Genomic DNA, 15,554 nt, shown 5'->3' with positions numbered 1-15,554 from the left:
CGAAGTTATCATAACACCTCGGAGTTTGATAACTTCTCGGTGGCGATAACAACCGTGTGGTAATATTCATTAGTCAATACTTGTTGCGATAGCAGCAGTTGCATAACTTAACGGTGAAATAACACGCCAAAGTGACACTGTCAAATCTGCTTCGTTATTAGACTACGCGTTTTACTCTCTTTTATCACCACTGTTACTATATAAACAGTGGCGATGAAAGAATGTGATAAACTCGTAGCCTAATCACGGCAACAGTTATTTAATATGTGCAACTGTTGTAATCGCAACGAGAGTTGTTTACCACATTACCACACAGTTGTTATCGCCTTCTCGAAGTTATTCAACGACTCGGCGGCTTCGGGTCGTAGTTTGATTACTTCTCGATGGCAGTAACAACCGTGTGGTAATATTCATGATATATCCGACTATAGGACTATAGCGTGAAACAATCAGTGCCACCCTGATTTTTTTCAAGGCATTCTGTTCTGTTCACATTTATGCTCCCTCTAATTGCTAACAGAAAGGCATTTTTGCCCCTTTTCTAGCCATCAACCAATGTATTGTTTGAATAGATTCACAGCCATTGAGTATTGCAGAAGCAAGCAAGCAAAGTAGTTTCCATTTAACTATGGCCAATTTGTTGGTTAAGACCATGTTGACATTCCCCTGTATTCGGTGGTCTGCTTCCGACTTCAGGGCGGATTTAAGTTCTTGATTATATTACTGATTTATTGGCGAGTTGACTAAACAAGACTTTGTATTTTGAATAGATTAAAGCTTAATCTACCGCTCAATTGCTTCATTAGCTCGCCAAAACATGGCTATATGTACATGAACCAAGATGTGGAATTCGAATTATGGCTAGTTTACACAGTTCTGCCCTGAGAATTAAAGGATTTGTTTTGAGTTAACGAAACTGGTATTTAGACGCACAGCCAGAACTTGTGCTGGTGAAACTTTAAGACCATGCTTCCCGCGGCTTCACAAGTAATTCACGTAATTTCCTCCCTTAAGTCGTTGCTATTTTAGCCTTGTAGTTGGTAGTGGTGGGAGAGTTTAAAGGGAAAATGTGAGCTGTGGAAAATAGAAAAGGGAATTGATCTAGAATAACAAATTGCGTAAGTTCACAACAGCAGTGAAATGAGTGACAAGCATTGAGTTTGCGAATGTTTAAACTAATATTTGCAGAAGAGAGCCCCCTTAAACTTCAATTCTTAAACTTAAGCTTACCTAAACTTTATTCCTCACTGTTATAGTAACACTGGCCGACAGCTGGTGTAGCCGACAAGGAGGAAATGAGAAGTTTAGCCGACAGCTAAATTCTGATTGCTGGACAAACCTGATTGGTCAGAATTTTGCTAGTCCCCCGACCAATGATTTTGGAGTGCGGTTGCGGTGTCGGCCTAACTTCTCATTTTTGGGTTGTCTGCTAAACCCCCTGTCGACCAATTCAGCGGTGGCCATTCCTCACTGTGCCTAATGCTGGGTAGATTGCGCTGTTGGCGCTCTGAAGAACACCAGCGCACCATTAACAATCCTCAAAACTACTTATAACTAAGCGGCTTAGTTAGCTAACTGACACCGTTGCCTGCCATCACTTGTTTACTCAATATAACAAACGGACGCTCTGTTGACGCATTTTCGGTTGCAAGAACTTCGCAAACACCATCGGATGTGAGATCGCAAAATTTTAAATTTAGATCTTTTTCCTAGACATAACTAAAAGGAAAAATGGTTTACTGATCATAGATTTCCGAAATCAATTTCTGCGTTTTTTACTGACCATATACACATTTTTCTGCACTTTTCATCTTTGCACCCCCACCCCCCCCCCCCCCCCTCCAATTGTAGATAACCAGTCTATCAAACCACCCCCCCCCCCCCCCCCCCACCAAGAATATCCTTTTTGGTACATAGATGGCTGCCATTTGTGGATTTTTGCAGAGATGAATTTTTGGCAACAACAGAGAAGTCATTTTTGTTTTACCTCATTTGAAGCAAATGATATATTTGAAAATAGTTTAAATCAGTCACTTAAATCTAATCATTTTTTTTGCAATTGAGGTGCGCCCGAAAAAGAAACTTTTAAACTTTTTTCACGCATCATTTAACTTGTTTCTGTACTAATCGCGAATTTTGAACATTGGATGGTCACATGGACTGCTAGAGGTGTTATTGATCAATCTATACGAGACTAGAATTCAAATTATTATTAGTAAATAAAAAGCTCGTGTGCAATGCCGTCTATCCGATACATACACATATAGTGTATCTTTTGTGCTCTTGGTTTGTGTAAACCATTGAACGCAAAAGAGCTTTCAAATGGCCAAGTTCTGAAACGAAACCAAACGCATAAACATATAAACACTCCCGACTAACAAATTAAGCCGCATTTTAAACCGCAGTTCTATAATAACTTATACTCTCTGCACTAACTGTATAAACTCAGTAATGAGTTTTTATTACTTGCTATGATGATTTCTAATCAACGCTTTCTCAATTCGTGCCATCACCACAATTATCGAGTTACACTGCACACCACCACTCTTATGCTTCTGCTTAAATATTAAGACTTGTAAAGTATTACCATATATAGAAGACTTTATTTCTACCGCTATTGAAAAAAAATAAGTGACCTCGGTTATTCAATTCCACCGGTAAGGCTAAGTTTTCCCGCGATTGTATATCCTGCACGCAAAAATTAGCTTTCCTTTTCAAATTTTTAAGCCGTTTTTTCATTTCTTGTTTTTTCCTTGTATAAATTCAGCTGTACGCAAGCCAATTTATAGACTTTAACTATAAAAGACTGCTTCTGAAAATTGTTTGTTGTTTTTGCGTCCAACTATTGAAGTATCGACGTCAAAGAAATAGGAATGTTTTTTTTTATAGATAGCAGATAGAGCAAATAGAACGTTCTGATTATATTAGAGATTATTTGAGATCAGGTCCTGAACCTAATTAACTTGGACAAGTTTAAAGTTTTAGTAAATTGAACAGCTGATAGAACTATATTTGCTCCTTGATTCACAGGTGAGTTTCCTCGTACCATTGTGTTATAAAACTCTCAAAAGTTGTAAATTCCCCTTAAACTTTGTTCCATAAACTTAAGTTTACTCTATTACAATTCTCCCATATCTGAATTGTAGCCTTTATGTATTACATTTGGACATTATGGCTTACGAAAAGTAGCTTACTGTTAACAACTTGAGGAAACAAGTATTATTACTTACACATGGCGTCTGTTACGTATTCGACCATTTTTTCACCTTTCATGAAATCGATTATTATACTATTATTATCAAACTTTCTGTTAGGCAGTGCTGTTAATATTTTTGACTTTAATTACCCTGTTATTAAAAGTGCTCCCAAGTCGTCCTCGGATGACTCACTTTTCGGCTATTCATTGGCTTTCTTCAGCCGCAAAAGTAATTCAGGGCAATGCGACAGTGGCGCTTCCGCGTGTCAGCAGCTTCTAATTGGTGCTCCTCTTGACAATCAGTTCGACACTAATTCTGGTGCTCTTTATTCATGCCCCGTCACCTCCTACACGGATGACTGCACCTTTCTTCACACAGACGAAATTGCCCTAGATTTATCCCAAAAGGTTGAAGTACCACAGCTCGGTGGAAAGAGCATGATTAGCCCTAGTTACAAGTGGAGTTGGCAGAATGCATGGATGGGTGCTTCAATATCAACGCCCCAACATGACAACAGTGGTTCGAATCCCAGTGAGGATGTTGGTGATTTCGCAGTAGTTTGCGCAAACCAGTTCGCTTTTTTATCTAAAGACAGACGAATGAGAGCTAGTGGAAGTTTTACTTCAGTGTTCAACACGAGTTACTTCACGGGCATGTGCTTGAAGTTTGACAGTAATTTAGAGTTGGTTCCTATTGACGACGATCAATTTAAGAGAAGATTTCCCTGTCCAGTTGTCAACAGCGATAGCTCCAATAACGTCGGCTGCCAGACAGGATTTAGTTCGGACATGCGACAGTTCTCAGCAGAGGAGTCTGATTCTGTCACTAGGCAGTTCCTCTATGGGGCTCCCATAACTGGTCAGACGTATGATGGAATTCCTGTTATGCAAGAGGAAGTGGATTATTTGTCTATGCCTGGAAATCCTGACGTCTACTCTCGACTGTCTGTACCCAACAACAGGTGCGATAAATTACATCTGTAATATATGAATTAGATGCCATTCTAACAAACCTAAAACGATCCAAGTTATAATTGTTTGAAGAAATTTTTTGAATCAACATGCTACTCGATTTCGATTGAGAACTTTGAATAGCAAATTTTGCGTTATAAAGCATATTATTGCCCACTTGAGAAGGAATTTGTTAGAGCTGTAACAAGTTTCCTAGTAACTGTATCGGGAAAAAAACAATGAGACTGTGGGAGTGAGTGCCGCAACTTGGTCGTGCAAACGTAGCAGTAGAAGTTTTGACCTTTAATTTCAGCTGACGCAAAGCCTTCTCAAGTGGTTTCCAGGGTCGCGAAAGGTTAACCTGTAGGAACTTTCAAGTTTCTTTAAGTTCACAGCAACGCGATGCACAGGCTTGCAATGTTTACAACGAAAAACTTTCATGCTCTTATAAACTTTTCATGGATCGGACTCTCAGGTAAAGTTTAATTTTGTTCACTCTAAGTTCGTCATGTTAAACAAAGAATTTGACGTGCAAGAATTTCATAATAACTACTTTCCATCATCTCACAAGCGATTTTCAAAGCTTTCAACATTCTGATTGAAAAATGCAAATTAATGCAAGATTATGATTTTGCATAAATGAAGATAAACTACAGAAAGGTGTTTCAAAGTTTCAACGCGCAAAAAAATAACAGGTGAATAAACATTTTTGGAATCACGGCTTTATTTGCAGCAAAACAATTAAGCAAATAAACTCACATTTATAAAACTGCTGTATTCATTACATATAATCAAAATAATAAAACGTTTGTTTAAACTGATTTGATGTAAAATGTCTAATTGAACGGTGAATATTTTTAAATTACTTTAAGATACATAATTTAACATAATTTTCCATGTTGAAGAAATTACGAAAATGTAATTTTACAACATGAAATTTTACAAAGAAAGTATAAAATTATGCTGCAAACACGAAATTATTTTTGGTCTTTTTGGTATCAAATGAAGGAAAAACCAAGGAGATCAGAAAACACACGGAACATGCGTAGTAGACACTGTCATTTTAACTTCTCGATTCTCAAGTGTTCTGGAAAAACTACGCGTTATTACTAGAAAACTGTTCAATGTTCAAGTTTTTAACAATGAAATCTTGATGCGCATATTTTTATAACTTAACCAGTTTTGCTTGTAAATATTTGACCTGCGATTTTGGAATCATTTGAACAAATGTTGCGATTAATTGTTGCAATCATCCAGTTTTTGTTTTAAGTAAAATTGAGTAGTGTGTCAGACGCTTTTGAATCTTTAACTGATTCAGATGAAGGTGTCGCTAATTTAATTAAGACACATCATAGAAACGAAAAAAGAACTAGTTTTCATCTGGATTTCAAAAAAAATTATGAATATTTTTAAAAACAATTATGAAATTAAAAAAGAAATGTAATAAATCCGTAATTAAGAAAATTCATAAAATTCAACTAATTGAAACACTATTTTTCATTAGGAAATAATGTTTTGAACAATTTGATTCAAAGTTGTACGGGAAACCTGGAAGAAGAAGTCCATTATAACGATTTTTATAACGTTTTAGTTTCGAAAGTTTAGAAAATCTGCAATGATAGGTTTTTGTCAGTCTAGAGGAGTCAATTTCTGAAAATTAATGATAGCATTTTTGCTGATACTTCTTTAATTTTGTTGCTAAATTTTTTTTGTAAAATTTGTTAAATGTGTTAATTTGTGGGAAAAAAATTCTATCTGAAACATATGTTTCAACAACTGCTTTCTAAACATTGTTGTGTTTTATTTCAATTAAATTTTCATTTTGTAAATTTTAATTTTCCTTGTTTTTATGAACAAACAAGCATTACCTCTAAATTGTTACCTCAAACTCTAACAACGCAACATAATTGTTACCTCAAACTCTAACAACGCAACATTAAAACTTCCGGAATATTATTTTTCTAATCTTTGTTGTTTCATAAATTTAATTCAAAAAGGCTTAAAACAAACTGCGCAATTTTTTTAATCTGTGTGACCTAATTGCTCACCAGAAAGATCTGAAGGAATTCTAGAAAAGAAATGAACCTCGAAGGAATCAGGCTTTCTTTTTATTTGAACCAACATATTTGTTGAATTTCACATTACATATCAAACAATGTAAATGATTAACTAATACCGTGCATCAGTTCAGACGTGGAGCAACAAACAATCTTCTTGGCAGTTGTTGTGCAAATTTAAAAAGAGTTGGCATCATTGAGTTCCAATTGAAATTTCATTGTTTATTCATCAAATATAAAAGCTTACGAATTTTTCAGTTTTCTTTATTTTTACCTGTTTTTTTGGATTCTCTTTTAAGAAAGCTGGAGTTTAGTCTCACCACATTTTGGTGAAATTAAAAAAGTTGACTTTAATAGAGTTTTTAGTGAAATTTTTTAAACGTTATTTCCTAAAAAAATCAATTGATAGTTGGCTGTGCAGAAATTTGACCTATCAATTTTACAATATAATTTGGTTCTTTTTTTAAAGAGTGGAAGTTGTGCTCAAACGTTTAGTTTAGAATAAGACACTTTAAATGTTGGACACTTTAAACTTCCATTTCAACTCAAATTCACTTTAAACGTCAAAGAGGGAGTTTAAATCTTTTAAAAAAGGGCTTTGATTGGTCATTACACCGCAGAAGTGTACCCCAAAATTTCCGCCTTGGTAAAGTTCGCTCGAAAAATAGATACATAAAATTAACGAAACTAGGAGACATCCTGTGTATCTTATTTTTCGGAAAAGGTGTTCCGCCATTTTTGCGAAATATAAATACTTTGAAATTGTAAAATAGGTGACAAATCTTGTAGCATGTTTCCGCTCATTTTAGGTATCTACTAGTCGCATTAAAAGTATCTAAAATCCTCAATTAAGCCTAACTAAAAGCGCGCATTTTGAGCAGGCAAAAGTGATTTAATACTTTGTAAAAGTCACCTTGTTAAAGATTTAATTGAAGCTTTTAGAGCTTTAAAGCGATTTAAATACAAACAACTTTAAAGACAAAGTTGAAAAGCCGATCCATCGATTTTTTCCGAAAAATCCCTTGCTCAAAAAAGGCGTTGTATATCAATGTGGGACTGGCCATTTTTGTCATAAAGGACTAATTTATGAGTTTGGTTATGTGAAATACAGGGCAAGTAGTCATTTTCTAAGAATAGCTGAGAATAAGAGAACAGAAAAAAGCAAGTAATTAAGAAAAAATAGTTTTAATAGGATTTATCAAACTCTGTTCACTGAGAGATTTTACATAGCGAAACCTAAGAGTACTGTCGACAGCCGGGTGCTCAAAAGCTGTTTAGACTTTATTTTCTTCAGTGTTTGGAAATTGACTTTTTTCAACAAGCATTTTATATATAGTACTTTTGGTTAAACAAAATTTATTGCAGAAAGGTTTAAATGGACGAGAGAGTTCCAGTAGACAGAAGTTTCGCAGGATTCGAATACATTTTAGTAATTTTCTGAAAGAAAAACTGAACCCTAGTTTGTTATCAATTAGTAGGAAAATGAGGTTTCATTAATAAATTTCAAAAGAGTAACATTAACCAAGTGGTTTGTTTAGTTGACATGTTTCAGAACTCTAAAAAGTTGTAATAAAGTACCACTAAAAGTGAAGTTAATTCCTGAATAATGCTGATAAAGGTAGTGAATGATAATATATCAGTGTTCAACATAAAGGTAATGCATTTAAATTTACATAATTCATGTTCAAAACTTTTGTCGCAACATACAATTTCTTGAAACACAGGCAAATAAATAACTTACAATTTTTTGAACCAAAAGTTTATCTCAAAATCTTTTTAGGTTAGTTTTGAAGTTTAATTTCACTCGTTTTGTGTCTTCCATATACTCACACCAGATCTAACTGGACTTAGAGCGTATACTCACACATACTACATTACTTAATATGGAAAATTTTCCAAAAACAAGATTTCACAAGAAACTTCCATCAAAAATAATTTGAGGAATTTTACGTTTTACTGTAGCTTAGTTAGTTCACGTACTAAGTAAGTGTTTTTTCCTCCGCTTTTTTCGCCTTCATCTTTTTGCCAGAAAAAAAACTGTTTTCCTTCATTTTCGCACGCCAAATTCTAATAAAGTTCCAGCCATAAGAAAAAACCTAAGTAATACTCTTCAAAGAATAATTCTAAACAATTTCACAAACAAACACACATACTCTCACACACACACGCAGAGGCATATATACATATATATATATATATATATATATATATATATATATATATATATATATGTGTGTGTGTGTGTGTGTGTGTGTGTGTGTGTTCACAAAGTTTTAAAATCGATAACACACTCTAGAAAATTTAAATTTGAAAAAGATCTTTTAAATTCCGTATCCTACAATGAGGGGCTTTTTACTGATACCAATCAAAACTATCTACGATGAATATATCAATCGGTCAAAATTGTCTGAACAAAAAACACATTTGAGTGTATAGTTCCCCCTCTCAAAAGGGTTCGGAACAATATCTAGTGGGATACGAAATTTAAGATCTTTTTCAAATTTCATTTTCTAGAGTGAGTTATCGGCTTTAAAACTTTGTGAATATATATATATATATATATATATATATATATATATATAAAGGGACGTTAAAAAGAATTTAAAAAGATTAAATTTTTCGGATTTCATTGGGCAGCCTTTTTTATTCGAAGTTCTTCATTGAATTTTAATGTCACTGAGAGTTTAAAATGAAGCAGAAGTTTTAGAAACGCCATTTTTAGGAGGAGCAAACATATGAAGAGAATTAAATCATAAATTTCTTCATATCTGCTTTTACAGTAAGAATTTTAATTTTTTAAAGATATTTAGATGGTTTTTTCTTTCTTGTGTGGCCATTTGACTTCTATCATGATGTTCATAATTTTCAATTCTGATAGATTACATTCGAAATATGCACAGTTCTTATTGCTGAAACTTTTAGTGAACAGGAAACTATTGTTTTTGATCTGTCTCCAAAATTTCTCATAAAATTGGTCAATTTTATAAAACTTTCTCGTTTTTGTTGTTGAAATTTACCTCTTTTATCTGTTTTTGTTTTACTTGAATATTTGTCTAATTAATGATGACCTCAAGTGGTATCACAGAAGATACAAACTGATCTGTTCATTAGTTGTAAGTATATCAAAAAAATTTTGACAGTGATATTGGTTTTTCAATAAAATCAGGGGACCTTGAGTTTCACCTTTTTTGCTGTCTCGTTTTTTTGTAAATAATTGCAGGCCTAATTATTTTCCTTGTGCAGTTTTCAGGCCTATTTTTTGTGAGCATACAACGATAAAAACGATAACATATGTTTTAAAAACCTACGTGTTTTTAAGTTAGGCATTCATTCTTTGGTACAATTTTGCCGTGTTTTTGTATGCGTTACTTTTTTTGTTGAGCACAATTAAATCACGATAACTGCAATTGTTAATTATACACTTATTAAATTTGGCCAGAGATTTAAGTTTTCGGCTATGTCTTCCCTAGTGATGAGCGGATTCAAATCTTGCAAGAATCTTGCAAGCTGATTCAAAACTTTCTTGCAAGTTATAGATACCTGCGAAAACATAAAACAGGGTACTAATGTTTTAAAAAACATCTTTGAAGCAGATTATCGTTTATTAAACAAGCCACAAAAGCGAAATCATTGACAAAATTTTTTATCCATTATTCAAAATATTGCAAAAATTTTGCAAGAGTCTTGCAAGATTTTAAATTCCGGGAAAAAATTCAGTGGCGTGTTTGGCAGCAAATTCAGTGAAAAGAAACAGTTGTTTCTGACTGTTATCAGAATTCCAACCAGCAAAACTGATTCTATATGACTTTTTTCCTATTTATATACATGTACATATATTTGTATATTATATATATATATATATATATTATATATATATATATATATGTACATTTATATATATATATATATATATATATATATATAAATATTTACTTATATATATATATATATATATATATATATATATATAATTATTTATATATTTAGCTTGCAAATTAGTTAAAAAGTTTCTTCGAGGTCTTTTTAACCTTGTTTTTGTTTACTTTTTCGGTTGCTCAACAAATTTTGAGAGATGTCAAAAAATTTTTTATGGATTTTTCAGAAAAAAGTCATATTTCTTTTCTGTTTTTAATTCACTTCACAATAAATTCGGTTAACAACCAAAAATAGATGTTTTTGTTTCATGACAAATGGTGTTTTAGAAATAAAAAACGGCCATCTGAAAATTTCACGTATTTTTGAGAAAATAATCGAAAATTCAAAGGTATAATTAAAACAATTATTTCATAATTGTCATTTCAACCTTTTGATAAGTAGTAATAAAGTAGTACTTAGTACTAGTAGTGGTATTAAAGCTTTTATAATCACTTTAATGCTCAAAAACGCGCATTAAATTTGGCTTAATTGCGGATTATAGTGCGAAATCGAGTTAAGTTGCGTGCGAAAAAGAGATACATAAATCGAGCATATTCGTGATACATAGTGCGCGAAAAAATAAGATACATAGCTTGTACTTTAAATTCGCGGTTAAAATTTGGACACTTTTGCGAACAAGGGTTGTGCAATTCCCTTCATTTTTGCCTTTTCTTGCTTAAGTAGCTATTTTTCGCAATATTGTTGCATTTTCAATGTATTAACATAGGAAAAACGAACAAGAGATACACAAATCAGGCATATTTGGCCGTGACGATTTGGGTATACCTCTGCGGCGTAATGATCAGCAGACGTTCGATTTTAAGCAAACAGGTTCGGGAGTGTGCAGACGCAAGTGTGAAAAAGAGATTCAGGTGATTTTTTTAAATATTAAAACCACAAGATGGGCTAAAAAAGCAGAAGATCTTTTCTCCTTTAAAAAGTTCTGAAAGTTTGTTTGGTTTGTTTTTCCTGTAATCTTAACAGCAAATGGCATCCAGAATGAGACAAAACAAGCTACAAATAGTGCAAAATTATGGAATTATGGAAAAAGGGCACTTTGCTTTCAAAAGGCCCAGAGGAATGCAAATCTTCAAGACATTTGACATTCACATCAAGTTTAACTAGGAGACAGCCATTCCGGGTAATCTACGCTCTTACAAAAGAACAACGGCTTTTTAACGTTTGCAAAGACTCAGCTTCGACAGCAATATTGCTTTTTGAAAATAAATAATTAATTAAAAAAGTCTGGCGAGTTTTTAAATTTGAAAAATGTTATTTCAATCAATCAAAAATCTTTTCTTTGCGTAGCTGAACCCACGTTGAGTAGCTGTTGGCATAATTAGTTTTTGATTAGGAGGTAGATATAACATCTATCAAGGGCGTCAAAGAAACTCGACGTTTCCAGTGTTCCGCGAAATGAAAACAAACAACTGGTAAACTTATTTTGTTTTCCAAAAAACACTTGATACTTTTAAGTAACTTTTTCAAACAGTTACCCAATCATTTAGTTGAGCGCGAACATTAATATTGTCTTAAACAAAACAGTCGGAGAAGTTAAACAATCGAGCAGATTTCGCAAAGAGAGAGAAAACTACGGAAATTCGTTTCAAAAAAATTCTCTGTGAGAAATATGTCAATAATAGTAAAACAAGAAACCAAGCAAGTGGAAACCAAACAAGCTCTGAAAAGTTTCTAGTCAACAAAATAATTAGGATAGGAATCATAAAGCATTCATATATAATATTCAATTAAAGTGAAGAACAAATTACTTTTATAGTTAAAGAATAGGTAAACGGTTTTGGTAGTTTACAAATTTGGTTGACTTTTTCAAATTTATTTGAATTTTCTAGATTTGCCGAAAGAAACTGTGAGGTCCGCTTGAAACAAAGTGCCAGAGAGAATAAAGGTCTAGGGCTTGTTCAGTGTTAGAAGTTTGAGAGAGAACAACCTAATGTAAATCGTAATTAAAATAAGCTTGACATAGCTGGACAAGAAGCTCTACCGGGTCAGTGTATACTTGGCTAGAGAAGAGAAGCCCTGAGAAGCAACAAATATCAAGAATGGGTTAAAGGAGATGCCCAAAAGTTCAAGAGCTTAAGACCAGTTGTTGTAATGGTTAGCACACTAGGCGTGCAAGTTAGAGATAGTGGAAGTTCAAATAGCCGCCATATCATTATAGAAGGACGCCACAATTTTTGACAGCCATTGTTTTTACACGTTTCGACACAACATTGTCTAATAAATTTCTTAATTGGACAGCAAAATTTTTGCGGGTAAATAAGTGTTTGTTTTTGTAATACGGACTGGATATTGGTATCAAGATCCATTACCGCATTTTGTTCAATTTCATTTGATTCAGTGCAGTATTTAGTTCATTTTACCTCTAATTTATTTTAGTTAAAGTATTTGAACTAATCTTATCTTCGTTCAAATATCAGACAGGAAACTGTCTCTTCACGTCATAAACAAATTAATAGTTTCTGTCGCTGTTTCCTCATCAGCCTATGATCATCTTAACTTCCTGTTGTGATTAAAACTGTAAATTATCTTCAAATCTCTCATTTGTGCTGCTAACTTTCAGTTGTAATTGAACTTTGCAAATCGCTCTTCAAAATTGAGTTAAGATACTCAGATAGTCATTTGCGGCGCGATCTACCGATACTTAAACTAAAACTCAGTTTTACTCAAGTTAACTAGCAATTGCGAGACAATATCCGAACTCTAATATACAAATGTCAAACGCGACGCAATTGGATCAAGTATAAAAATAAGCAGCATAACTTGGCGCAAACAGCAGTTGATGCATGAAAAAATCCCTCTTGACGTAGATGCTTTCTGGGAGAAGTAAACAATCACACCGGCTCTTTTGTGGGCGAAGTGGACTCAGCAATGGAAGCTCGCAATGGAAGCGCAAGAAAGATTCAAACTCGAAATTTTTCTAAACTGTTCACTTTCAGGAATTGTCTACCCAACAGAACCCGTATATGAGGTGCAAATTGAAAAATATACTCAAGCAACGGAAAGGACCCCAAGATCCGTAATCAACAACCTAAAGCAACTGGTCAGAACAGATGAGATGCAAGAAAATCGATGAAGTCGGCCTTCTATGCGGTCACGAACCATGGGATATCTAGGTCTTTTTTTGCCTCAAAACAAGAGAAAGGAGAATATGTTGAAAGTTTTTTTTACGGAAGACTCATCGAACAAGCTGAAAAATTGCAGTCTGTGTGACGAAAAAAAACTACACTTATACCCGACACATTCATAATTGAAAAAGTTAGACTATGAAATGCAAAAATAACACCCACAAAGTAGTGGAAATAGCAGTTCACATGAAGATGGGAGCCCAACATTAGCAAACGGTCAACCAAAATCTGAACAATAGTAACAATCATGCAGTAAACGCAGTGAACAACTACCAAAATCGCAATCGAACCACAAATTTTCAACAACAAAGAAAAAGTTCCAAACGCAACGCAAATGCCTTTCAATAACAACATTACACAAGTGTCTGCACTAATTCTGTACAACGTTGGACTTATAATCATCGAAAAAATTGCCCCGCAATAGGAAAAAATGCAATAGTTATGGAATTTCCAATCATTTCACAAAAATGTGCGGAAAACCTAAAAAACCACAGCTCCAAACGTCACAATTAAAACAAAATAATGTTAGGTGAATTGAAGAAACGCGGAAAAAAAATGACGATGAGGAATCCTTTAACTATGTAAGCAGTTATAGAGAACTCTTAGAAAAAATGTACGACTCAATAATTGATTGCGATTCGGACAACTGTTTTGCAGCTATCTCAAACGAAATGGCAAACAAATTAGACCCACTTAACGTCAAAATACAGCTGGGTATTTATTCTTCAAACGCATTGATTGACTCCGGCAGTGTCTGTAACATCATCACCGAAAGCTCAGTCAGTAACATCTTAAAGACTCCTCCAACGGTTCAATGGATCACTTCAATAGACAAAAAGGACTGGCAAATCTTCTCAAACGACACAATCAAGGTCCTACAAAAATTTCATCACAAACTGTCCATATACAACGATTGGACTTGTTAGGATGCATGTCTCACTGTGGTAGATGATGGACACAAGAACATCATAGGACGGGACCTTTTCAATAGCCTCGGATGGGCAGTTGTCCAACATCAATCAGAAAGGGGTATATGCGTTAACAATATAGACAACTTTTCATGTAAAGTATAACAAGCTATTGCTTCGCAATTTCCTTAATTAGTTTAAGGAATTGGTTTATCAAGGACGCAATCGTTAAATCAGACTTTCATCAAATACTCACAGCAAAGCACGAAAAAGGGTCATTGCGTTCCAATTAATTTAAAACCTAAATTTACAGCCGAGCTGTGAATCGAAAGTTGACAAGTTGCTCTGATGAAAATTTCGTTTCAACAACCGTAATCACAGTAACGAAAGATTAATCCGTGAAAACTAGCTCCAGACTCAAAAGTCCTCGACAAGTCAATTCATAAAAATAAATATCAAATGCCTGACATAATAAATATAACTGATCGATTTCCCAACATTCAACAGACACACAAAACGTCAATAGGCATAATTTTTCAACTATAGTTCTACATTATGCATACAGTCAATTACAGCTACATATAATTACATCAAAAATGTGTAGTTTTTAAAATCAATTGTGGCGAATCTAAAAGCAAATACAGATTTAAAACTAGGTTTTACGGCCCCACTGACATGCCAACAGAATTTCAGAAGCAACGGATTACACACATATAGTCCCTCCAAAATACATATTGCTTTTTAGGCGATAATATCATAGTTAGTGCAGGATCAAAATGTGATTATATTAGTTTTTTTTGTTAAATGTTTAAAAAAAAACTAAATGAGGATAACTTGCGCATCAATCCCCAAAAACAGTCATTTGAGTGGTTGAGCTTAGTCCAAAAATTGAGTGGCTGGGGACACAAATTTATCCAAACAGGTATTTCGCCAATCGAAAGCAAAACAGCTGCTATTTTAGCAATTCCACCTCCACTAACACTTAAACGTTCACGATCAATTCTCGATCGTCCTTCAGTAAATTACATTGGCAAATTCATACCACACTTCTCTTTATACAGCACAACTCTTTCACCAATTCAGACAACGCCTTAAAAAATCTAAAATCATGTGGACTAAAACACACATCAAAAAACTCAAAAACTTCTATAAAAATAAAGGCAAATTAGTACAGAGTACTGAAAAATTGTCCACTATAACCATGAATTAGATGATAGAGAAGAAAATAATGCCTCACGTTCTGGTCTTGGGCTGTACATGAACAAAAACACTTCTGACGGATGGAAACCCATTGCATTTGCTTCCTGATTTCTAAACAACACAAAGGAACGATATAAGTTAAATAAGCTAGAGTTGCAGGGAATTCTATAGTCCATCGACT

The 15,554-nt window shown here is 33.9% G+C and overlaps 1 protein-coding gene across 6 annotated transcripts in view; it reads left to right on the top strand.

Moving 5' to 3' along the window:
* The first annotated feature begins 1,582 nt into the window (after positions 1-1,582).
* LOC142358657 (integrin alpha-3-like) overlaps positions 1,583-15,554 on the top strand; it is a 44,515-nt gene continuing 30,543 nt past the window's right edge. The window contains exons 1-2 of one of the 6 annotated variants that reach the window (XM_075410145.1): positions 1,583-1,600; positions 2,980-4,158. In XM_075410145.1, coding sequence (XP_075266260.1) covers positions 3,233-4,158 — 926 coding nt within the window. In that variant the 5' untranslated portion in view covers positions 1,583-1,600; positions 2,980-3,232. Of the gene's footprint in view, positions 1,601-2,221; positions 2,658-2,889; positions 4,159-15,554 lie in introns of those variants that run through there. The other 5 variants (XM_075410146.1, XM_075410147.1, XM_075410144.1 and 2 more) reach the window with 5 other exon arrangements.

Source organism: Convolutriloba macropyga, chromosome 2 (assembly GCF_964194025.1).
Source record: "Convolutriloba macropyga chromosome 2, txConMacr16.3, whole genome shotgun sequence".
NCBI lineage: Eukaryota > Metazoa > Xenacoelomorpha > Acoela > Convolutidae > Convolutriloba > Convolutriloba macropyga.
This window is presented reverse-complemented; position numbering and strand designations above follow the sequence as displayed.